General features: G+C 37.7%; 4 protein-coding genes across 11 annotated transcripts; 3 read left to right on the plus strand and 1 right to left on the minus strand.

Moving 5' to 3' along the window:
• Positions 1-928: 928 nt before the first annotated feature.
• On the plus strand, positions 929-3658 carry LOC113698392 (AAA-ATPase At2g18193). Its single transcript, XM_027218200.2, has 2 exons — positions 929-2366; positions 2475-3658. The coding sequence occupies exons 1-2, from the start codon at positions 1368-1370 to the stop codon at positions 3051-3053; spliced, it is 1578 nt and encodes a 525-aa protein (XP_027074001.2). The 5' UTR covers positions 929-1367; the 3' UTR covers positions 3054-3658.
• Positions 3659-5638: 1980 nt separating this feature from the next.
• On the plus strand, positions 5639-9554 carry LOC113699107 (thioredoxin domain-containing protein PLP3A). 3 transcript variants are annotated; one of them, XM_027219213.2, is made up of 10 exons: positions 5639-6017; positions 6125-6225; positions 7127-7201; positions 7285-7332; positions 7432-7574; positions 7853-7925; positions 8014-8075; positions 8723-8820; positions 8886-9018; positions 9146-9554. In XM_027219213.2, exons 2-9 carry the CDS (start codon positions 6142-6144, stop codon positions 8990-8992), a joined length of 690 nt encoding a protein of 229 aa, XP_027075014.2. In that variant the 5' UTR covers positions 5639-6017; positions 6125-6141; the 3' UTR covers positions 8993-9018; positions 9146-9554. The 3 variants fall into 3 exon arrangements, with proteins under 3 accessions (XP_027075014.2, XP_027075013.2, XP_027075015.2); XM_027219212.2 differs by having other exon boundaries at positions 5756-6017; positions 6115-6225; XM_027219214.2 differs by lacking the exon at positions 5639-6017 and adding an exon at positions 6313-6427 and having other exon boundaries at positions 6119-6225.
• Positions 9555-9692: 138 nt separating this feature from the next.
• LOC113699106 (disease resistance RPP13-like protein 4) lies at positions 9693-14498 on the plus strand. 2 transcript variants are annotated; one of them, XM_027219210.2, is made up of 2 exons: positions 9693-10579; positions 11235-14498. In XM_027219210.2, the coding sequence occupies exon 2, from the start codon at positions 11263-11265 to the stop codon at positions 13810-13812; it is 2550 nt and encodes an 849-aa protein (XP_027075011.2). In that variant the 5' UTR covers positions 9693-10579; positions 11235-11262; the 3' UTR covers positions 13813-14498. The 2 variants fall into 2 exon arrangements, with proteins under 2 accessions (XP_027075011.2, XP_027075010.2); XM_027219209.2 differs by having other exon boundaries at positions 11249-14498.
• A 141-nt stretch (positions 14499-14639) lies between these two features.
• LOC113699253 (uncharacterized) lies at positions 14640-18966 on the minus strand. 5 transcript variants are annotated; one of them, XM_027219472.2, is made up of 8 exons: positions 18524-18964; positions 18251-18454; positions 17171-17801; positions 16246-16362; positions 16043-16108; positions 15842-15907; positions 15529-15591; positions 14640-15238 (listed from the first exon to the last, which is right to left on the minus strand). In XM_027219472.2, the coding sequence occupies exons 2-8, from the start codon at positions 18424-18426 to the stop codon at positions 15104-15106; spliced, it is 1254 nt and encodes a 417-aa protein (XP_027075273.2). In that variant the 5' UTR covers positions 18427-18454; positions 18524-18964; the 3' UTR covers positions 14640-15103. The 5 variants fall into 5 exon arrangements, with proteins under 5 accessions (XP_027075273.2, XP_027075271.2, XP_027075269.2 ...); XM_027219470.2 differs by having other exon boundaries at positions 14640-15235; positions 18251-18966; XM_027219468.2 differs by having other exon boundaries at positions 18251-18965.
• Between the last annotated feature and the right edge of the window lie 1549 nt (positions 18967-20515).

Genomic DNA, 20515 nt, shown 5'->3' on the forward strand with positions numbered 1-20515 from the left:
CCTACCAATCTCTCTTCCGTAAAAATATTAATATAACACTTTTTCAATTTTAGTTACAAATATTTATGTATTTAATATAAATTAAATGATTCAGAATAAAATGCACATAAAGAGCGAATACTTTACTCGTGTAATCGATAAAAGTCATAAAAAATTAATCCTTTATGGGCCATTTATTTTTTTTAAAATTTAATTTATATTAAATAAATTACCTATCGATTTCCTTTTTACAAAAATATTACTATAACAATTTTTGAATTTTACTTACAAATGTTGATACATTTATCATAAATTAAATATTTGAAAGTAAAATATTCGTAAAAAACTAGTACTTTGTCAGGATCAAGCACTTACCATTGCACCAAAAGCTATATCTATTAGCAAAGGCGTAACTTTATTTTCTTAACCACAATGGCAGCACAAAACACCGTACCACTCTCGGCCAGCATGAGGGGTTGCACCCCTAGGTGCCACGAGTTGGGCGGTTAGTCCCTTCGAACCGGGATCTGAAGGATGTTACTGATTAGGCCAACATACTTTAAACGAGTAATACGTGTTTGCCCATAAATTATACTTTTTAAAGTTTATTAATTGTTAATTGATGTATAGTACTTTGTCATTCATTGGACATGTAGTACAAAGGACAAACTTGGTAAAAAATTATAATTTCATTCCCTAAAATAATATTTTAATCCTTTGGATTGAATTTCCAAAGGATTAGTAATCTCAGGGGAGGTCAGTATAATTTTTCAAACCACAAGAAAGGTCAGTGCAAATATTAGAAACCTCAAGGCAGGTTTCTGCAATTATCCCTTATATATATGTAAGATATTTTAAAGCGTCTGTACAATTCGTGTTCCCGCGAGATGCTGTCCAGATTGAAGCCTAAGCTTGGCGACCAAGCACAAGTAGAGCGTGGTGAGCAAGCAGAGACTCACTCTCCTACGACACCCTCTCCAACTACTATCTCGAATCCACCATTCACAACTAAACACGTAATTCAATCGGCAGCACCTTCAGTGACGCCGCGTCCTTCTTTCCACCTGTACTGCTTGCCCAGGAAGGATCATCGTACACCGTATCTTTTGCTTCATGCTGTGGTATACATTATAGTGATTCGTGTGAACACAACACTCGAAAACTGTCTTGTTTTCTCATAGGACTCGCCTCAAACCGCAGTCGGCTTCGAACATCCCAACCTCCTCCTTTCCTATAAAATAGTACGAAACCAACGTCCATAACTCGTATGTTTCACAATTTCTGCTTCCGGGCTCGAACCTCACTCACTGAGTTCCCCAACAACTCAGTTTGAGTTGCTGAGTTCCGAACCTTCAGCAGATTCCAAAAGTTTATCGCCGGTCCCAAAAATGCAGACAGTCTCGGAGATGCAATCTACGGCAACGAGCCTTTTCTCGGCCTACGCATCTTTGGCAGGGACCATTATGCTCTTTCGGTCACTGGTCAATGACATTATTCCACCTTCCCTCCGATCCTATATCCAATCATTTTTAGCTTACCTTTTCACCTTTCCGTCCACTCAAATCACCATCATCATAGACGAGCAAAACGGCATGACTCGGAACCAGGTTTATGACTCGGCCGAGATATATCTCAGCACCAAAATCTCCCCAACCACGGAGCGATTCAAAGTCTACAAGTCCCCTAAGCAGAGGACCATCAATGTCACCATCGAGAAGGACCAACAGATCACGGACACATTTGGTCAAATCCAATTGCAGTGGCGTTTCGTGCTGGTTGAACCTCGAAATGACCATGGGTACTCCCCGGAAAAAAGGTTCTTCGAGCTCAGTTTCAACAAAAAACACAAGGATGCTGTTATGAAAGATTATTTGCCTTTCATACTGGAGAAGGCGCGGGAGATTAGGGACAACGATCGGGTGGTGAAGATGTATACTAGAGATTGTCCATATAATGACGATGATTATAATTCTTATAACGGTGGTGGCGGAGCTGGGATCTGGGGAGCGATTAATTTGGATCATCCAGCGACGTTTGACAAGCTGGCCATGGAACCGGAGATGAAAAGGGCTGTGATTGAGGATTTGGATAGGTTCGTGAGGAGGAGGGATTATTATAGGAAGGTCGGGAAGGCATGGAAAAGAGGATATTTGTTGTACGGACCGCCCGGGACGGGAAAGTCTAGTTTGATAGCGGCCATGGCTAATTACTTGAAGTTTGATATCTATGATCTGGAGCTTACGAGTTTGTGTTCAAACTCTGAACTGAGGAGGATCTTGATTTCCACCTCCAACAGGTCCATCATTGTTATTGAGGATATCGATTGTAGCGTGGAGATGCATGATCGCCAGCAGGAGCAGAATGTTGGCTATGAACCATCAACTAAGGTCAGTCCATCTTCCAAACTCATACGACCATAATCAATTAAGATAATTTTGAAGGTGGTTTATTAATCTAATCTTCTTCTTCTTCTTCTTTTTTTTTTTTCGTTTCAGTTGACGCTGTCGGGACTGTTAAATTTCATTGATGGGCTGTGGTCGAGCTGTGGGGACGAGAGAATTATTGTTTTCACTACCAATTATAAAGAGAAGCTCGACCCTGCTCTGTTGCGGCCGGGTAGGATGGACATGCATATTCCTATGTCCTATTGTACACCTCAAGGATTTAGGATATTGGCCTCTAATTACCACGGCATTAATGCTTACCATAGGCTTTTTGGCGAGATTGATAGGCTAATCGAGAATTCTCAAGTTTCCCCAGCTGAACTTGCAGAAGAGCTCATGAGAAGTGAGGACGCTGATCTTGCACTTGAGGGAGTTATTAACTTGCTCAAGAGAAAGGAAATGGATCAAAGTGTTGAGGTGAACGGTAGTTCGCGTCCAACAACTCCTGAAGAGAATAACGAAATCGTGGAAGAATCGAGTCCTCTTCTAGAAGAATTTCAGGAGCCAAAAAGGAAAATAAGACCCGAGTTCGTTATGAGGAGGGGCCTAAGAACTACTTGCAGGAGAAGAGTGAACAGAGGAGGGAATAGCAGATTTACGGTGGGTGGATTTAGAGGAAAATGGTCATAGGCCAAAAAAGAGGCATCCAGCGCCTTCCTGTGCATTACTTAATTTAATACTCTTGCGAGACCCAAGAAAGTGATGAATCCAGAAATCCGGGATGCTATATCTATATGGCAGTTTGATCGAGCTTTTGTGCAAATTTCCATGGGAATAGAGTGTCTGTCATCTTATGAGGAGGTCTAATTAATCAGATCGATCTGATCTCACTTGCCATAAAGAAAAAAAAGTAAAAGAAAAAAGGAGAGCCGGTGGTTTTTTGCTGAGAAAGGCATATAATTTTGTTGAATTCTCAGTCCACCCACCACTTTTTGCTTAGCGTGAGATTTTTGTATCGTAAATTTGAAAGAGAAAAGGAAAAAAAAAAAAAAAAAGGTTTACTATGATTTTTTTTCCGCCAGCTAAAGTAATCAGATAGAGAGTCGGCCTTTGTAATTTTTGTAGGAAGTCATTGGATCAAAAACCTCACCCCCTCAGAAAAGAGCACCGTGTCCGTATTAGGAGTACAATAGGTACCTCGTCAAACTTCCAAGCCCATTCAACGTTACCTTACCTTGGCATTGTAGTGACATTTTATTGCTTTCGGAAAAGAAAAGGATAAAGCTTATCAATGAGTCAGTGATCATGAGAAGCAGCCAATTGGCATCCGAAAAAATGACAGCACCAGACTCTGTGTGTGCAGTGACTCGGAGCCAGCATTTTTTTTTTAGGGCCAAAATTTTTTCCTAATAAAATTATTTTAATATATTATGTTCACAATAATTTTCTTCTATTTAAATATATGATATCTAAAAATATTAAATATTAAATTTAATTATAAAGGTATGTCTATTCATAAATATGCGGTATAGTCATAACAAAAATTAATAAAAAAGATAACATTTGATTAAATATCTTATACATAACGAACCATCCAATTTGCACATTATGAGAAGATGCTCTCCAATATGTCACTCATGCAATATATATATGTATATAACCATGTAATATAAATGTAACTATTTTCAATTGAAAAAAGATAAAAGTTATATTAACATAATTTGAAATTTTAACATCTTTTCTTAGAAGTAAATTGAGCTCTACGCTCTTTCATATAACTAAATTCATCTATGATTGAATCACTGCTAAATTTTCAGCAACTTCCTTTTCTATATATACACAGTTAGACAATCATTCAAGAAATTATCTTCCATCTTATTTCGGAGCTTTGTCTTGATTATTTTCATAATTGAAAATACTCACTCTATAGTTGCAGTTGATATAGGAAGAGCAAGAACAAGTCTAATCAATCTGTCAATAAAAGGATATATCACTGATTTTCTTGTCTTTGCCAAGTCTTGACATAACTCATGAATACCAGATAATTCTTGCAATTTAGGATGATTTGAATTTGGAATGTCGAGTTCAAAATGTTGAAGTTCTATTCTTAGACGTACTAGTTCTTACTTTTAACAATTATGAATTGGGTCTTTTTATTCTAATACATCACATTGGGTCATTTTACTATAGAACATCAAATTATATGTTTAATTTTTGAAAGTTAAATAAGTAGTACAATAAAAAATAAATAACTTTTTTTGAAGAAAAAATTTAATTCAAAAATGACTAATTCATATATATATATATATATATATATATATATATATATATATCAACTCTTATAATATAAACTAAAATTGTAAAAATTTAAGGGAGACCAATTTTATTTTACACACATATTTATATATTATGAATTAAAATTTTCAAAAGTTAGGGGGACATGGCACCCCTCTTGGCTCCATCGTTGTGTGTGTGTGTGTGTGACACTGTTTCACTCTTTTTTATCTGCTTTCTCTCCTTTGCAACCGTGCTTACTCCCTCACCCCACAAATAATGCCCTTTTTTACATTCTTTGTCCAATGCACGTGTAGAAAGTTAGTCGGTGCATATTTTTATTCATTGTTTTTTTGGTGTAACCCACTGATATTTCAGTCTGTTTTATAATTTGTGACTAATTATGTTCGAATCGGATCAAATCCCTTGTAAGGGAACTTTCCTAACACCGTCCTTTTCATTTTCATGGATTTCGAACCTGAAACCTTATGATTAAGAGATCCAAGTCCCTTTCACTTGCATCACACATGCGTTGATGTATTTGTATTCATTGTTGTATAGCAGTAATGGTTCCTTGAAAGGCTGGAAAATTATGCATTGTAGTCTGCCGTAGTCAATACATAATAGCATATTATTTTTTTTGAAAGGAATACATGGCTTAAATTTGATGTATTTTTTTTAAAAAAAAGTTGATAGTTTTCTAATAGAATAGTGGACGGAACGATTACGTTTGGCAACTTTGTCTATCTCTCATTCTTTGAGAATTAGAAAGTTTCTTTATATGACAGATTAAATATTAAAAAATTTGTTATTGACACTCTCTTAAATATTTTCTTGATCATTTAAAAAGACCTGAATACACCTTCTTATAATTGCAATTACAATTACCATATTTTTTTTTTCTTGTCCAATAATTCAACTATTCAAATGAAACACATAGGCGTGGTTGTCTTTTCTTTCAACAAAGAGATAAAAAAAAAAAAAAAAAAAAAAGAAGGTGTGGTTGTTCTTTCATATGTTGCAATTTGCCAAAAAATAAAGGAGTGTGGATGACAAATTTGGAAGTGATATATCAGCTCGACAGTTCCCAATAGGAAATTACAATTTTGCAATCGTGCCATTGTGGTATGTGCTATTTCCGGAAATACCCGTATTGTTTTTGCCACTTACTTATTAGTTCGAGTAAAGAAAACCGGTCGGAGTTTTAAATTCTCAACCGCCACCAATCGTCGTGTTTTCTGATCCACCCGCCCTAACCTTGCAACCAGTCGATTGAAGGACGCTGGCCGGTTCACCTTAACGAGTCTGCAAACGCAATTACACGGGGACTCACTGAGTTAGGGTTATCGAGAAGTTTCTTACCTAGATCTTTACTTTCAGGTAAGGAGGACCTCGCAATTCTTTTAAATTTTGTGCTGAATTCGTTAATTGTTTGAAGAATTTCCCGTGGTTTTATTTCTTTTGGCTCTGACTTTAGAATCTGCTAGATTCCAAGGGAAAAGAGATGGATCCTAACGCAGTCAAATCAACTTTATCTAATTTGGCATTTGGAAATGTAATGGTAGCAGCAGCTCGTGATTATCAGAAGGTTATCTAATATTCCTTCCCCGTTTATTTCCTTCTTAAAATTCTGTCTTTTGCTTGTTTATCACTGTAGAGTTTCAAATTTTGGTAGTCCTGCAAAATGAGGAAGTGTGCAATATTGCATATTTGGAGTCGCCTTAGACCAATTGCTACCATGCTGGGTGAGAAACGCGTTTATGAAAGCTTTAGTCCATGCAAAACTTTTGGTACGAGCAATTTACACCATGCAAAACTTCTTTTGCCCTCCTTAGATCTCTGAATGTTGTGGTTTTTGGCAATGTGTTTACCCGTTTTATTGCCAAAATATGATAATTCTGTCCTCTTTTGAGGCCATCTTTGGCTGCCACTTGTAGTAGATGTTGGATTGGGAGCTGTGTTTAGAGCAATCACCGTGCTTTTGGTGAGATTTCTGTACATTCAGCGCTGCATAGATGTCAGCTGAATGATCTTAGACACCACATGAATTTGAAGCATACTGCATTCAGACAAAGCTTAAGCTTTCCTTATTTTTTGCTGACATCAAACGTTATTCCAAAGACAAAAACACTACATTACATGCATGTATGTGGTCGGGTGCTTTTATATTGAAGATACTGGTATCTGGTTAGTTACCATGGTGCCATTCCAAGAATTTAGCACGTCGAACTTTAAGGTTATCAGGCTACATGATGAAACAATTTTCATAGCATTTTGCTGAGTACCTTCCTGCATAACTTTCGTAAGGTCAAGTTAAATAAAGCATCATCACCTTGTGGTTAGTGCACTTTTTCAGGCATAATTGTTCTCTCTGGTATATGTCTAAACTACTTCATTCAACAATGCTATTGAAAGTAGCAGTTGTGGCTGTTTGTGTTTATGAAGATATGAATTTGAATTGTTTGAGTTGTCTTTTATGTATTGTACAGGAATTGATGGCTCAAGAGAAGGCCCAGGCCTCAGCTACTGCTAATGAGGAGGTTGATCTAGATGAATTGATGGATGTAAGTAGAATATGCATCTTCCATTTTTCTTCCTGTACTAATGTGTTTTGATCTGCCAGGATTTGACATTTTTCCTATAATAGGATCCCGAGCTGGAAAGGTTGCATGCTGATCGGATAGCTGCTCTCAAGGTCTGATATTTGGTGTGACTAAATGCATAGTCAGGTTCTGCTTGTATTGCAGTTTGTTATAGCTAAAATATTTCAAATTCCTTGCTTTGGCTTCTGAAGAAAGAAGCTGAGAAACGACAAGAATTGAAGCGACAAGGGCATGGAGAGTATAGGGAGATAACTGAAGGGGATTTTCTGGCTGAAGTTACTGGCACCGAAAAAGTTATTTGTCATTTTTACCACCGGGAGTTCTACCGTTGCAAGTAAGAATGATTTCTTCGGAGAGTCACTAACAAACACTCTGTATAGTAAAGAGATAGATAACTAATACATGAGCTTCAATACCATCTTACCATAGTTTTTTTTTTTTTCTTAAAACCAAAGTTGACATCCAGAAGACTACTGTGGTTTAAGCAATCATGTGATGGAAGACATGTTGCATTGGTTGTTTTCGTATACATGCTCTTGCTCAAACGCCCTTGCATGCGCTCAAGACAAGATCAGATGGGTTCTTATTAATTTTTTTTTTTAATACTTTTAGGATCATGGATAAGCATTTGAAGTCTCTTGCGCCAAGGCATTTGGAAACAAAGTTCGTCAAATTAGATGCAGAGGTAAGTTTTTTCATCTAGTCTTTAAGTGCTTATGCATTTGGTGCGGTATTTGATGTGACTGACCATGGGTCATGACGGACTTTTGCAGAATGCACCTTTCTTTGTTGCTAAATTAGCTATCAAAACTCTGCCTTGTGTAATATTCTTCAGGTTTGTTCCACATTGCTTTTTCTATTTTGATTTCATTTATGTGGTCCTTTTCTCCTTTTGTTTAAAGTTTTTTTGTAGTAGTGATCCTCCATTTGGTTTCTTGGAAATTGGTTCCAGAAGTATGTAGTAGCATCCTTAATTTAGGATAACTCATATTACCATATGAAAATATATGGGTCTCTAAGAAAGCAATGTATCAAACAATCCAAGGACCTCTTATGGTTTGGATGTTTATTTCAAGGGTCTAGCTCATTGAAGTTTCTGCTGCGTGTAATGGTTTCAGCATATTTTTAGGGAACTTCCTGACACTGTTTGTTTTTCTGAGACAGTAATGATTTGTCCAACCCAACAAATTTGGTAATTCTTAAGTTTGGGAGTCAAAGTAGAGCCTTCTATTCTTTTGATTATTTCTGGGTTACCGACTTTTGCTCTGCTAAATCAAGGTTCTGGATGTTGACTTGGATTTCATGTTCCACCCTATTTTAGGTCCCCTGTTAAGCTTGTGCTCTTGAAAATCACATTCAATACATCCCTGAATAACAACTCTTCTTCACTATCTTCGAGGGTCTCATTTCATCATTTTTTATTAGCAAACCAAGAACCAAGGAAAATGTTCATGTTTTTCTTTGAATTAATCTTTTTTTCAGGAATGGAATTGCAATAGACAGGTTGGTAGGGTTTCAGGACTTGGGAGGAAAAGATGATTTTACTACAAAGGCACTTGAAATTCTTCTTTTAAGGAAAGGTAATACTTTTACTCATTGTTGGCTGCACTTAGTGATATGGCAGTTTCTAATCCACTTTTTGCAGAAATGATCAAGGAGAACAAATTAGAAGAAGAAGAGGATGATGATTATCACGAAAATAGACAGAGGACAGTGAGATCATCTGTGAATGCTGATTCAGATTCAGACTGAATGAATTGTGATTGCTTGATTTCAATGTAATGCATATACTTTCGGATGCTTTATTTCTTCAAATTGTTGCTATTTATTCATTCCATTATCAATTACTTCATCTGAGATTAACTTCTTCCCATGGGATTGCAATAATGATGCTGCATTTTTCAGATTACTTCTGGCTGAATCAGGAAGGTAGCCAAGATAGCTACAAGAGTACTCAAGTCAGTTGATCTGAATTGGTGTTCTACATAAGAGCTGTGTGATGCAATGAAGCCACTTCTTTAGCTGACTGAGGCAATGGAGTTTGTTCTTGATTTGTGCTAGGCTTTCATAGTGGTCGTCTTCTAGTCCGGTTGGAGTCGTGTAGTAGAGAATATGTATTTCTTCAAATAGGTTATCTTATCTGCAACGAGCAGCACCAATCTGATTCCCACTTCTAGAAAAATGTTTTTGTTACCTGAGGTTGCTACAAATTTGCTGCCTGCAGGACTGAAACTTGCTTCTTTTCTAGATTGCAGGAATTACCAACTTTGTCATAAGTGGGTGCTTTTGTTATCATATTGATTTCTATCTTTAAGTCTTGTTATTTTTAAACTTCGCAGGGGTCAATTTTCACTAGAAATGGGCATTTTAGGGGATTGGCTTTGTAGTTTAGCAGCAAGGTGCCATATCAGTGAATGAAAATCAAAATTAAAGCTGCAAGCAGAGGAAAGGACTATGGTTATTGATGATGCTTTTAGCCTCTGCTGTCTTTCACAGCTTCTCTTTCTTCATTGGTAAAGATTTGTCTAACAAGCAAATGTAAGTGAAGAACATGTACTTGGCTTCTCGCTATATCAGGGAAACAATTTAAGGCTGGAAGGAGGAGGAATTTGCAGAACGATGATAGCAGAATTCTAATATATCAAGCTTATTGGTTTTCATGCTTTTCCAACTGAAAGAAATTGCCCTTTTATTTTTTTAGGGTGAAAAATCTGCCCATCCTTCATTTTTCACATTTCATCCCCAAGCGGAAAATGTTACAAGAGGCCTGAAAGAGAAGAATACAGCAGAATTGATCGATTTCAGCAGATACCTTGGGGAACCATATGATTGTCTAATTAGCTCCATCTCCAGTAGGATAGGACGCACAATGACATTACTTGATTCGGGTTTAAGCAATTTCTTGGAGGTGATATTATTGTAAAAGAAAGGATATCTGCTTCTTCGAAGAAATGAGAGATGATTATAAAAAAAAGAAGCCACCGGGTTGACTTGGATGACACCTCGGTCTTTTGATTTTCGGTAATTCTCTTGGAAGCCGTGTTCCTGTTGGTCCTACCTTCCGTGTGTGAACTACCATACTCGAAACGAAACAATCGTTGCATTTCTTCCGAGTCTTCCTTTGCTCGTCCACTCCGCTTTCTTGCTATATTTTTCTCCACTATACTGACTATATCTTATCTTTTCTGGCAATAATCACGATCAAAGTGCAGGATTCTGAAAGATTGAAATATATATATATATATATATATATATATTGAAGCCGTCTAGGGGAGGATTTGACCTGAAGAAGGCAAAATTTTTCTTGTATTTTGAAGAAATATCTTTTACTGCTCAACGGTAAGCGCATTTTCCATTACTTTCACGTTCTTCCTGCATTATATTCGTCAAATGAAGCTTTATGTAATTTGATCATTCTTTTGTTTTCTGTTTCTCATTTCTGTCCCGTATTTAGCTATATCCTTTCCGGTAATACTAATTGTTTCTAAAATCAGATGCAAAAATTTTGGCCGCAAACAGCAAAATCTTGGTAGTTTACTCATCTTTATGATATTGTCAGTACATAAATTTGGGGGAAAAAAGGTGTGAAGCTGATACTTCTGATGTCAAAGTTTAAAGATTCTTCGGTTCATTCTAGCTTAATCTGCTTAAAATCAGATTATCGTTTAAGCTTTATAGGCGAGGGCTACGTTAGGTGCTCTAGATATGTTTCGTACCGGTCGAGATAAACTAACAAACAACTGAGGAACTTGTACTTTCTTCACACCCTCATTACACGACGAGATGGACTTTTCAAGTGATGAACTATCTTTTAAAATTGACTTAAAAAACGATTGAAGAATCCTTCTTGGTCTTGGAGGTTATTTTGACAGGATAAGAAATCAAAGATAGCATCGCATGCTAACTTGTGACTAGTTTGACTTCTCCGAATTTTGGAAATTAGGATCAAAATTTCCTTTTTTTGACCATGAGCGATTGATGTAATGTAATGTAGATATTCTTGTGCAGAAGCACAATAAAAGATGGTGGATGCAGTGGTTTCAGTGTTCTTGGAGAAGCTTCTTAATGCTTTCCAGGAGGAGAGCCAATATCTGAGCAAGTTTAGAGAGCAATTTGGAAGATTGAAGAATGAGCTGCTACTCATGGAAAGCTTCCTAAAAGATGCGGATAGGCTCAAGAGGAAAAACCAGATTCTTCGAAGGATAATGACGTGTTTACGTGATCTTATATATGAAGCTGAAGATATACTGATAGATTGCCAGGCTATATCAGTTCGCGCAAATGGGGCTTCAAAGTTCGCTAGTTGTTTCCGTCCCTCAAAACTTCCACTTCAATACCGAACGGGGAAGCGTCTATGTGAGATTAATGAGAAAATCAGGGACATAAAACAAAATATTTCATCCTATCTGGGGGTGCCGCTTTTGAGTGAAACCCGTAGCATGGAGACTCATGACCATCTCATGTCCAGATGGAGCTCACCAGTGTATGATCACTCCCAGGTTGTTGGTTTAAAGGATGATACTGAGAAGATGAAGAATTGGATATTGCAGTCAAATGATGGCATCGTTTCCATTGGAATTGTTGGAATGGGAGGAGTGGGGAAGACTACCATTGCTCAAGAAGTCTTCAATGACAGAGAGATAGAGGACAGGTTTGAAAGAAGAATCTGGGTCTCTGTTTCTCAAACTTTTACTGAGGAGCAGATCATGAGAAGCATATTGAGGAGCTTAGGGGATGCATGTGTGGGCGACAATGAAAGTGAATTATTGACGAAGATAAAGCAGTATCTCTCAGGAAAGAGATATTTGATTGTGATGGATGACGTCTGGAGTTTGGATAATACTTGGTGGCTTAGGATATATGGCGGGTTGCCTCAAGGAAATGGAAACTGTGTAATTATTACTACGAGAATTGAGAAAGTTGCTCGGAAGATGGGAGTGAGGGAATCAAGGACTCATTGGCCCAAATGCCTCAATGAGGACTATAGTTGGTTACTGTTTCGTAAGATAGCATTTGCCGCAACTGGGGGTGAGTGTCGTCACTCTGAGTTAGAGGATATTGGGAAGGAGATTGTTGAGAAGTGCAAAGGGCTTCCATTAGCTATTAAAGCAGTGGGAGGAGTGATGCTGTGCAAACCACCTCATTATCATGAATGGAGACGAATCTCAGATCATTTTCGTGAAGAATTAGCTGAAAATGATAACTCCGTGATGGCATCACTGCAATTGAGCTATGATGAACTCCCACCCTACTTGAAGTCATGTTTCCTCTGCTTCTCAATCTTTCCAGAGGATTGTGTGGTCGATAAAGATCAATTGGTTCATTGGTGGATTGGTGAGAGTTTCATGCCTGTGAGAAACCATAGATTATCAACTGAAGTTGGAGAAGACTGTTTCTCGGAGTTGACAAATCGATGTTTGATAGAGGTGGTTGACAAGGCTTATAATGGTCGGATCCAGACTTGCAAAATACATGACATGGTTCGTGACTTGGTGATTAGAATTGCTGAAGATGATGCATTTTCCATTCCATCTGATGCTAACTGCCGCCATCTTGGTATTAGCAGTGACATGAGTGCACGTAACCTGGCAGCTGATCAAAGGTTGCGAGCACTGCTCACTACAACCAAGATTGGTGAGGTAAACAAGATTGGTTCAAAATTGGCAAAGAGTTTCTGCAGATGTTGCCATCTGCAGATACTCGATCTTTCCAAATCGATTTTTGCAGCATCGCTTTCAAGTTTGTTGGATGAAGTAGGAACTCTCCAGCATTTGACCTGTCTGAGCCTAAGCAATACTCATCCTTTAATCCAACTCCCAATTTCACTATCGAAGCTCCAAAAGCTGAAGATTTTGGATGTCAGTTATTGCCAGAATTTGAACATGCTTCCAAGTTGTATAGTTGCATTTGAAAAGCTCGTGGTGTTGGATGTCAGCAATTGCGGTTCTCTTGAGTACCTGCCCAAAGGATTAGGGAGGCTTTCCAACCTTGAAGTGTTATTGGGCTTCAAGCCTGCTATGCCAGTCGAATGTGGAGGCTGTCGCATTGCTGAACTGAAAAGCCTGTCAAGACTGAGAAGACTAGATTTAAGGCTTACTCATGGTGATGAGATTGGAAATGACGAGGTTGATGCATTAGTAAATCTCCAGGAACTGCAATTCTTAACACTGAACTTCTTTGATTGTCATGATGATGATCTTTTTTTGAAAATCAACAGACTTCTCCCTCCTCGACAACTGCATGAGCTGAGTTTTAAATTTTATCCTGGGAAAGTGAGTCCAGAGTGGCTGAACCCCAAGTCGCTTCCTATGTTGAGGTACCTGTCCATTGTTTCTGGAAGCCTCGCAAAATTGAATGATAGCTTCTGGGGCCTTGGAAATATGGTATGGAGAATTGAGGGCTTAAAATTTGAAGCTTTGTCAGACTTGAATGAGGAATGGTCAATGATGCATCAAGCCATGCCATCCCTGAAAATACTGAATGTGAGCTGGTGTCCTGAGCTAGAGTCTTTCCCAATTGAAGATGCTGGATTTAGAGGGGGTGTTTGGAAGAAGGAAGAGCAAAGGAGCTAGCAAGACTTAAAAGGTGCAATACAAGTAACAACAGTTCTTATACAGTCCCAGCACTGATTGAATAAGCTCTTGCATGTCATCATGGTCCTCGCCATTGAAGTGTTGCATTTCATCACTTTTCTTCGGGGTTGGTTCATAACCCATTCCTCCAATGTTACAAAACTCCATGCTTCGCCTTCCTTCGGGGTGGTCCCGCAGCTGCGCCTTCCTTCGGTGGGAAATTCTTCTCTTTTTGAGTTGGGCTCCTAAAACCGGGCTTTAACAACTCTCGCCAGCTCCCTGAGGCCCTGATTTTGATTTGAGGGAGTTTCTTTATTTTTCGGCCTAGAGCTGTTCAGCCTCGTTACATTTTTTATCCGCAAACCATCATATATGGCTGGGGGTGTTTCAGTCCCCCCAGCCATGCGGCAAGCTACCCCAATCTCCACCGTGAAAATGTCCAACTAATAGGAGATTATGTTTTGTTGGAGGCCCTTATTTTTTCACAAGATAGTCTGCTAATTGCTTGATATATTTAAATTCCTACCACAGGATTTATCTAATACTTTCTAAAATAGGGTGGTCAACTTTCCTTGTAGTAATTTTTTTCCCTCCCTAGGCAACACATATATTACTTTAGTTGGAAAATTATGGTTGTACAAGGGATTAAATGAATGGTTAAAAGAAGAAATTGTTTGAACAGCGTAGTATCCAAAACATGATGCTGAGTTCACTGATTCAACTTCTTTGCCTCTTTTTTCCAACTTGTCTTCGGATATTGCTTGAAAGGGTTGTCGTGAATCATCCCAATAATCAACATCACTATGATGAGCAAAAGAGAAAACAGCTAACGAAAAAACTAAAGCGGCCAGGACGTCCCTTCCGCAGAAAATGATCATAATAGTTATCCGTAAAATACAGCAAAACTTAGAAGACAGGGGAAGGTGCCTAAAAGAGAATACAACAAAACTGTACCTTGTTGTCTTATAACAAACAAATCACCCAGCAAAAAAACAGACGAGGGAAGGTGCCTTTCCATTTCAGGACGCGACATCAATCTATACCCGACCGACAAGAGCTTCATTCCTTTCAACCAAATAATGAGGAACGGATCGATCGATGCATGCCACCTTTCAGAAATCCCCATCCTTGTGAAAAAAGCATATGAGTTGCCCCCATGTTCTTGTAAAATCACTTTTACAATCAGATATATAATGAGGACTAATTTTCAGCAGTATATGCGCGCGACAGCAGTGTTATTGTTGTTTATCTTTTTTGGCGGAGTTAAAACATGGCAGCAGCCCTTTGGGGATCAGATACTCCCATTGTAAGAGCAACATACGTATGACGTGAAAGCAAGGGGTACCAGACACAGCCCCCTACTTCTCAGATCATGCATTGCCCGCTCTTCTTCATCCTCGTGTTCTTTCATGCTTAAAAGCTCCTGCTGTTCTCATCACCGGTAAACCAAGACAAAGTTAATGACAATATATCTCAAATCTCGTTTCTACGTTTCATGATTATTCTGTTCTGAAGCTGCAATAGAGATGATCATAAGCAGGAAAAGCATTTTTCAAAGCAAGTTTTAACCACTTTTCTCTTAGGTCGAATTAAATTACTGCGTAAATGGAAGCTCATTTTATTTGTTTGTTTGTTTATTTATTTTTTAGGTGTAGACAAAATTGCAACTCAAGTCAAAATCTTGATGATAATCGATACTGGAAGCCGAAGACTTACTCCACGAGTTGCTCGACAGGACTTGCTGCTGCGAGATGATTTCAAATACGCCATACTCAATGTCTGCAAAGAATCATATTAGTATTTAGTGGATGGACCAATTTCACGATCATGCCAACCAAGAATTTATGTGTCCATCAAGTCTGACAAAACATTTCCAAAAGAAAGTAGTAAACTTTTTCTTTTCCTTCTTAGGAAATCAAATTTTGGGATTTTTCTTTCATTTTATTTCCTGCGGATTATTAATAAATAATATGTATTTCTCAGAAAACCAAAATTAACAGGGCTTTTTAAGGGTTGGTGGGTTAATTACCTGGATTTGGTCTTGGAGGAACTGAATGTACCCAATGGCTTCCGTCAAAACTGAGGCTGTATCCGTCTGCATGTTCCCCATTACCAGAAAGAATTCCATCAGGGCATGGACAGAAATTTAAAATAATACGCCATTCTCTTCTCTCTCTCTCTCTCTCACGATAATGGATTCCGATGAATAAATGACCAGACCACATACTACCTTGCCGAAAGGCGAGACCAATCTGTGAAGAGCTGCAATTCTGTCTCCCAATTTTTCCTTTCGGACCTAGGTACGTAAGTTGAACCACGATCACTTACTAATATTGATCCTCCCACCACCCACCACCCAAAAAAGAAAAGAAAAGAAAAACCTCGTTCTGTTAAGGAGTGAGTACGAGGATAGTAACATTTTTTGGTTGGCACCTTAAGGGCTGCACATGAAGATTGCGGTGCCAGTACTCGAGGTTTCTTGGCCACTGCAAGGGATGGCGTTGGTTTTTGGGTTTTCGGTCTTGAAACTTCTTTCCTGAAGGTTGATGTCTTTGAAACCAAAGGGTAATTATTAAAGTTTAGCCTACTATTGCCAAAATTAAATTGATCAGGGAGCTGTGGAAATTAAAGTTAATAATAATTAAGAAGCGTAAATTGTACTTATTATACATGAACATTTGAATCAAAAATGATTATGCACTGGAAATTGATAATTACAAAAGTTGACAAGGCACGCATTTTCATTATTTTTCGTGAATTATTCCAGGTAAAGATATCTAAGCACTAAAACTCCACTCTCGAGGAGCATTTAACACACACATTCAACGTCTCCAGAAATCAATCACTCACGTAATCACGTAAAGAAATGCGTATAAACACCAAAACTCGACTAACCAAAATACTCCAATACAGAAAATTGATGATGCATTGCACTGGTACTGAAAAAATTAATTCGTCTAAAACAGTAATTCGATCTAACCAATAATAATTAACACTAACGCATTAACACAACCTATTCTCATTCCAGTTGGTTAATTTTTAGTACTAAATTGCTTCTTGCGAATATTGAAAAATATACTAAATGGTCACCCACAGTAAATGATTGGTTTACTTCATTATCGATTTAAAAAAAAGAAAAAGAAAGAATAGACAAGAAAATCACTGGTGGAAGAATATTATACCGAAACCATATGCATTGATCCATGATGAAGATTGCACTAATTAGAGACGTCCGTGTATGGTGAATGAACAGTTGTAGACTTAGGAGCAGATGAAGAAGGATCTATTTGAAGACAATAAACTACCGGAAAGGCTGTAAAATTGTATGTTTCGACAGAAGAAAGAGGAAAATACCCACTTTGTTGGAGCTGTTTGATGGACTATCACTTGATTGTCGGAGGTGACAATAATCCGAAGACATTCTTTCTTCGAAGGATTCATGAGTACGACGACCCTCATCAAAGTTTCCGCAATTCAGGATCTCCGTGGCCAAAGGCAAGCTTTGTGAAGTGGGAAGTAAACAAGTAGAGGCATAAAGTTGATGCTGATCTGTGCTTTCTGAAGTACCGCTGGACATAAAATTTGGAGGAGATGGTGGTAGACCTACAAAACTAGCAAAACCATCCCCATTTGAGTAGGATTCATTAGTTGAAAGCTTCTGGTTGATGTGGCTGTGGGAGAAGGAACCAATCCAAAGATTCTCGTTTAGGTCTATTGACACATCTTGTTGCCCATTTTTTATGTAGCTGTTCTTTAATATGCTCCCATTCATGTCATCCGATTTGAGGAAAAGTCCTGGATTAATGCCACCCTTACTGGGCAATGGATGATGCAGATAGCTTCTAAAATCACGACAATTAGAATCTTCATGATCAACTTCGAGTAGCGATTTTTTGACAGAAGGGACTGAGTTGATACTCTTTGGCCAAAAGTAGTCCCTCGAATTTGGAAGGATTTCATTCATGTATCTGCTGAAGTCATCTCCTTCCCTACATCATCAAAACCAATAGTGGGTAAATCTTCCCGAATGAGTTTAAAATGTTAAAATTAAACTTCTTCTACGTATCTTCCATTCCCTTTCATCTGTTTAACCAAAATTTTAGCATGATGACCTAACTCGGAAGATGAATGTTTTTCAAGGTGACAAGTCAAATAAAGAAATTTTCTCTCTTTTTTTTTAATTTTGACCCCTCTAAAAACGGCAAAAATGAAAAAAGAAGTGAATTATTTATCCGAATCACAGTTGAATCATAATCCTTCAGAAGTTTTCGCGAAATCAACCCGAGCTACTGGAGAAAGTTCGTTATGTAGGACAAATATTCTTCTCCGCTGTAACAGTGAAGATAAAACAAAAGCAAGAATATTGCCCCCAGAAAGAAAGAAAAAAATATAGCAAGAATAATAGAAGTAGGGAAATCCTCTAAGCTTGTATACTTACAAGACCATGCTGGGGTTCCACTGACCATTCACGGTTGATACTAGTGTAGCTGAGGAAGAGGTCGACGATGAAAAAGCAGGATAGATAAGCTGCTGCTGCTGCTGCTGCTGCTGATGCTGATGCTCCTGTTGCTGTAACGGCTGATCATGATGCTGATTAAAATTCGCTGATTCCATGATGATTTTGTTCAAGACTTGAGAATCCCTAGAAGAATGATCTGGATACATATTTATGGTTCAAACGGCCCCCAAAAAAAAAAAAAAAAAACTTCACCTGAAAAGTTCAAGTCGCGAATATTGATACAAAACCCTTTTACCCCTTAGCTTTATACTCCACTTGAAACCGGCATCAAGTAATTAATAAGAGCAGACAATTTATGATTTTACTAGTATATATACAATTCATTCATCTTCTCTAAGTTGAACTTAGCTTGACCTAGAAAGTGCATTTGTAGCCATGTCGTTTCCCTACTGCCCATTGTCACATAATTGATGAATTACCCACGAGGTGAAAATCATTACCCAAAAGCGGCGATTTTTCTGGCCACATGTCTATACTTTTCTATCACTGAGCATATTATTATAGGTTTCGGGTTTGAGATTGAGGAAAATGAGATAAACAAGAAAAAAAAAAAAAAGTTAGCTTATTAGTTAGTATTTCCATGGACTGCATCGATCATGTTAAGTGCTATTGCATGTGCTCTGTGTTTGTGTGCCACCCCATGTCTCTAATCCCTATCTTCTAATCAGGCCCATGTACGCTGTACTTCTAAGCTGGAATCATTGATGAACAGAGAAAATTGGGACTTACTGGACTTTGTATGGCTGAGATGGCAACCACCCACTTGTATCTCTTATGTTATGGTTGGTTGATGCAAATATGATGTCATCCTGCAAATGCAACATATAATTAATTAAGGCAAATTTGAGAAAATTGGAATACCAGTTGATGCAAATATATATCATCATTACGGAAAAGTAGGGATTTCTCTGGTTGATGCACACCAATGTTCATTTTAACTACCACAATAAAATCGAATTACGCTTTGAGGATTGCACCATTTTGTGCAAGTTTGGATGCGAATTACGCTTACAATAATGTTTTTCTAAAATGTAACATTGTTTTCTAGAACATGATTACTGATTGATTTTTTTTGGTCGGGGGGGGGGGGGGGAGGTAGAAGGTAGGTAATTCACAATTACAGTTTCTCCACTCGAGCAATAACAATTTAAAAAAATAACAGTGACTATCGAGCTAATCTATCAACTTATCACATAATTAAGTCCAAGCACATACAAGTGATGAAAGAAGCACTATATATTCTTATACTATATAAGATTCAGTTTTGGTCAAAAAAGGGAGTTAAATTTCAACCGTATGGGCGAGGGCATTTTGAAAATTTGGAAAATGTGTTGCTTTTTACAATCTTTTGGTACAACTGATTGTAGCATGCGTTTGGATGTTTTTATATTAAAACCCTCATATTTGTGCATTTAAAACTTATATTTATAGACACATCTAGGTATTTGTGAAATGTGGGTTTATTTGGCGATTATTTGTGCATTTGATCCAATTCATATAAGCGTATATTTTTCTGCAATTACTGAGATGGGATTATTATGTAATTAAAATCGAGCGACGTTGCTGATAACCTTAGTAATTGCAAATAACTCCATTTTAATTGTCTGAAACACTCATAATTATATTAACACTTGTTTTCCTATGTCTGAAGTTCAGCTGTTTGAAACAACTTCTCTACCAGTAATAAAATACTATTTACATCCCAATTAAACAACCAATAAATGTGCGTATGCTGCTAAGTTAGTATCAGTTATAACTCTTTCAATTCTTCCTCCTTCACATTCTTTGATTTTTCCCCTTTCGGCTTTCAGAATTGCGTTATTTTTTTAACCTTTTCGCTGAGCATTTCATAATGGTTTTCAACAGAAGTTATATTTCCTTAGTATTACTTAATATGTACCGTTATTTTATATTTATCTTCATTTACTTGCTCATCACAGACATCTAAAAAATTCTCTTTAATCACACGCGCCAAACACTTACTTATCACAGACACCTAAAAAATTCTCTTTAATAACTTGCGCCAAACACCCACACGATGCGCAGGCATTCCCCTCTAGTTTTGACATAAGTTTAACGACCCTCACCTACTCATGTTAGATAATTAAATATTCGATGTTCTTTTATCTGTTTTCCTCTAGCCGACTAAAGTCATTATTACCATCTTCTCTTTGACTCTTGGTT

Source organism: Coffea arabica, chromosome 7c (assembly GCF_036785885.1).
Source record: "Coffea arabica cultivar ET-39 chromosome 7c, Coffea Arabica ET-39 HiFi, whole genome shotgun sequence".
NCBI classification, from domain to species: domain Eukaryota; kingdom Viridiplantae; phylum Streptophyta; class Magnoliopsida; order Gentianales; family Rubiaceae; genus Coffea; species Coffea arabica.

Coding starts and splice junctions, on each gene's coding strand:
- LOC113698392 (XM_027218200.2), top strand. CDS start 1,368: ATGCAGACAGTCTCGGAGATGCAATCTACGGCAACGAGCCTTTTCTCG. Junction 2,367..2,474: donor GCTATGAACCATCAACTAAG/GTCAGTCCATCT, acceptor TTTTCGTTTCAG/TTGACGCTGTCGGGACTGTT.
- LOC113699107 (XM_027219213.2), top strand. CDS start 6,142: ATGGATCCTAACGCAGTCAAATCAACTTTATCTAATTTGGCATTTGGA. Junction 6,226..7,126: donor CAGCTCGTGATTATCAGAAG/GTTATCTAATAT, acceptor TGTATTGTACAG/GAATTGATGGCTCAAGAGAA. Junction 7,926..8,013: donor TCGTCAAATTAGATGCAGAG/GTAAGTTTTTTC, acceptor GGACTTTTGCAG/AATGCACCTTTCTTTGTTGC.
- LOC113699106 (XM_027219210.2), top strand. CDS start 11,263: ATGGTGGATGCAGTGGTTTCAGTGTTCTTGGAGAAGCTTCTTAATGCT.
- LOC113699253 (XM_027219468.2), bottom strand. CDS start 18,477: ATGTATCCAGATCATTCTTCTAGGGATTCTCAAGTCTTGAACAAAATC. Junction 16,363..17,170: donor CATCAAACAGCTCCAACAAA/GTGGGTATTTTC, acceptor TTGGTTTCAAAG/ACATCAACCTTCAGGAAAGA. Junction 15,239..15,528: donor CCTGTCGAGCAACTCGTGGA/GTAAGTCTTCGG, acceptor TGATGAGAACAG/CAGGAGCTTTTAAGCATGAA.